Source organism: Lupinus angustifolius, unplaced genomic scaffold, assembly GCF_001865875.1.
Source record: "Lupinus angustifolius cultivar Tanjil unplaced genomic scaffold, LupAngTanjil_v1.0 Scaffold_1004, whole genome shotgun sequence".
Lineage (NCBI taxonomy): Eukaryota > Viridiplantae > Streptophyta > Magnoliopsida > Fabales > Fabaceae > Lupinus > Lupinus angustifolius.
Window position 1 is genome coordinate 1 of NW_017728327.1, and position 2,909 is coordinate 2,909.

Below are 2,909 nucleotides of genomic sequence, written 5' to 3' on the forward strand. Positions count from 1 at the left end.
CAATGATCTTCGAAATGACCAGTTGCAAGTACTAGAAATGGTCACTATTTCTGCTGCGACCTCCTTCGCCAACAGACGGCCGCCTATACATGCTTCATACTCTACCGAGTTAATAGTAGTGGGGAAGCTAAAAATCAACAATAATTCAATTATCAGAAATAAGTATTAATTAATAATTATCAGAAATAATTACTAACAATTTTAGCAAATGATTAAATAAATTACAGTAAAAATAATAATAGTTTTATCAAATTACCAATAATTATTTAATTATAAAAATTAATAATAATTTTAGCAAACTACTAATATTTATTTATTTAATTGTCTACATACTTAATTAATCCAATCAATAACTATGATTTAATTAATGAAAAATCAAAACAAATAATAAATAAATATATATTACGTCATTTTTAGTCATTCAACAAATTTTTGAGCTAGTTGTATCGAATATCTTTTGATCAATACGCAACTTACACAACTTATAGCTTCTACTTACACAACAAAGTTGGTAAAAACTAAACCAAACTGGACGATTTTAGTCAAAATAGGTGAATCAACCGAATTTTAACTAAATCGCCCAGTCCGTACACATATCTTTTAAATAAAAAGAACGAGCCAAAATAACATAGTTGTTGGCTGGCCTAGGTTTTTGACTCACTTTTCATTATTCCTTCTATTCATTCTTCACTTCTACTCTTTGAGACCAATTTCACATTGGTTCAATCTTCCACCAGTATCTCCTTCAATATTGTTCAGTCCCATCTTCGTCGAATCGTCTTCATTTTCGCATCTACTTCCACCAGCATCTTATTAATTAGATCTCTTTTCACCGCTCAGTCTAGTGTTCATCGATTCGTTCAGTCAAGTCCTTATGGGTTCGTCGATTCCAGTCACATTTCCTTCCACCTACGTGTCTTCGTCCAGTCTTCTAAGGCAACCTTCTATGATTTGAGGGGAAACCCATTTAATGAAAATCCTCTTTCGTCTATAGCCTTAGATGATTGTTCTATTTGAAGTGGTTCCCGTTTTCGAGTTCTGTTCTAATTGAAGTGGTTCCCCTTTTTGAGTTTTATTCTAATTATTCAAGTTAATTATTAACCTACATTTAGGGGAAACCTAGATTCATGTTTTTTTACTTGTTCCATTTGAAGTGGTTCTAGGATGGTTATATATTGAAGTGTAAAACCTAAAACCTACTGCTTTGATATATCATAAAGGACTATCATTATTCTTTTTTAATTGAAACATCAATTATTTAATTGATTAATTTAATATATTTATGGATTAGTATTGGACAGTGTTTGTAAAAAATCTTATATGTATATTGTTATTTTTGAAATGATTATATGTTTACTAATCAATCTAACAAATACTTATTGTTTGAGCAGTGGAGTTTCTTTATGTGATAACATTCAATATTATGCATGAATTTATTATTGAATGGTAATAATAATATATTTCATGGTGATAACTTTTTAAAAGGATAGAAAGTAAGGGAAAATGGAAATATTGTTTGAAAAAATATATATTTATCTTCTCTACTATTGAAGAGCTCCAATTGTTTTTACTTAACAATAATTTATTATATAATTTAAATCACAATAATTGATTATTTAGTATGCCACATGTGTGAATTTTTTATGAGAGAATCCCAATTTTAATTAGAAAAGGGAATTGTAACTCAAAGAGAACATATTTAGTCCAAAACAAGTATTGAAATGATAAATGAAACCACCATGGCAATAAATTAAAACCAACATTGAAAATTCCAATTGTTTCTCTTATTTACTTCCTTCTAAATTTACATTTTTAGTAAAGAGCGAAATGAAAGTTTAATAATAGATGAAAATATCAGCGAATGTATGTTATTCAGTTTTTTTTTTGTTAAGGAGTTTATGATTGCACAATGAATTGATTAAGATACCATTGATTTTGATTTATGTTATATTTCTATTTTTGTTAGATAACTTATCGTTGTTTTTATTCTTTGGTTTGTTGCTCTCTCTAAACGAAAAGTAACCCTCCAAAAAATACTTGTCACAACTAAATTAATGTATAATTAGTTGCATGATTATTGGTCTTAAAATTTCCCCACTATATTATAAATAGATTTTCTACAAGAAGGAATTACATCACATTCTGGAGACCATAATCATTTCAAGCAAGCAATAGAAGGCATCGAGAACAAAGAGAATAGAAAAATGGATACAAAACTAAGTATAACCACATTGACTGTGTTTCTATTTCTAGCTTCCAATGTTAGAGCTCAAACAAAGGGCTTTGATGTGACAAAATATGGTGCAAGACTTAATAGAGATATAACCGTGGTAAGATCACATGAAGTACATAAATTTTAATTAAAACATATTTATTTTATATACTACGATCATCCAAATTTTGATTAAGATGGATTTTATGCCTTACTATTCTTAATTTTGCTTTGTGTTTCAAGGCTTTGACAAATGCTTGGAAAGATGCATGTGGATCAACAACTCCAAGCAGAGTTGTGGTTCCTAAAGGTTCATACATGTTGAAACAAATAGATCTTAAAGGACCTTGCAAAGCTCCTATCAATGTTCAGGTTGATGGTAAAATTCTAGCACCAAAAAACCCAAAACTTCTCAATGGAGTAGATCAGTGGGTTAAGTTTGGATATATTAATTTCTTTACCTTATCTGGGGAAGGAACTTTTGATGGCCAAGGTGAAATGGCTTGGAAACATAATGATTGTGGAAAAAACAAGAATTGCGATAGACTTTCTATGGTTAGTAAACTACTCATTTCTCAATATACATTGCATCTAGTATTCTAGTTTATGCATTTTTGTCGGAGTTGCTAACAAATTATATTTTTTTGAAAAACTTTCAGAATTTTGGCTTTGCTTTCCTCAATAACTCAATTATTCA

General features: G+C 29.3%; 1 protein-coding gene across 1 annotated transcript; it reads left to right on the plus strand.

Moving 5' to 3' along the window:
- Positions 1-2,204: 2,204 nt before the first annotated feature.
- Positions 2,205-2,767, plus strand: LOC109341941 (polygalacturonase-like; the record flags this gene model as incomplete). The annotated part of the gene is made up of 2 exons (XM_019579914.1): positions 2,205-2,330; positions 2,456-2,767. Coding segments are annotated over exons 1-2 (438 nt in total), but the record flags the coding sequence as incomplete, so codon positions are not given.
- Between the last annotated feature and the right edge of the window lie 142 nt (positions 2,768-2,909).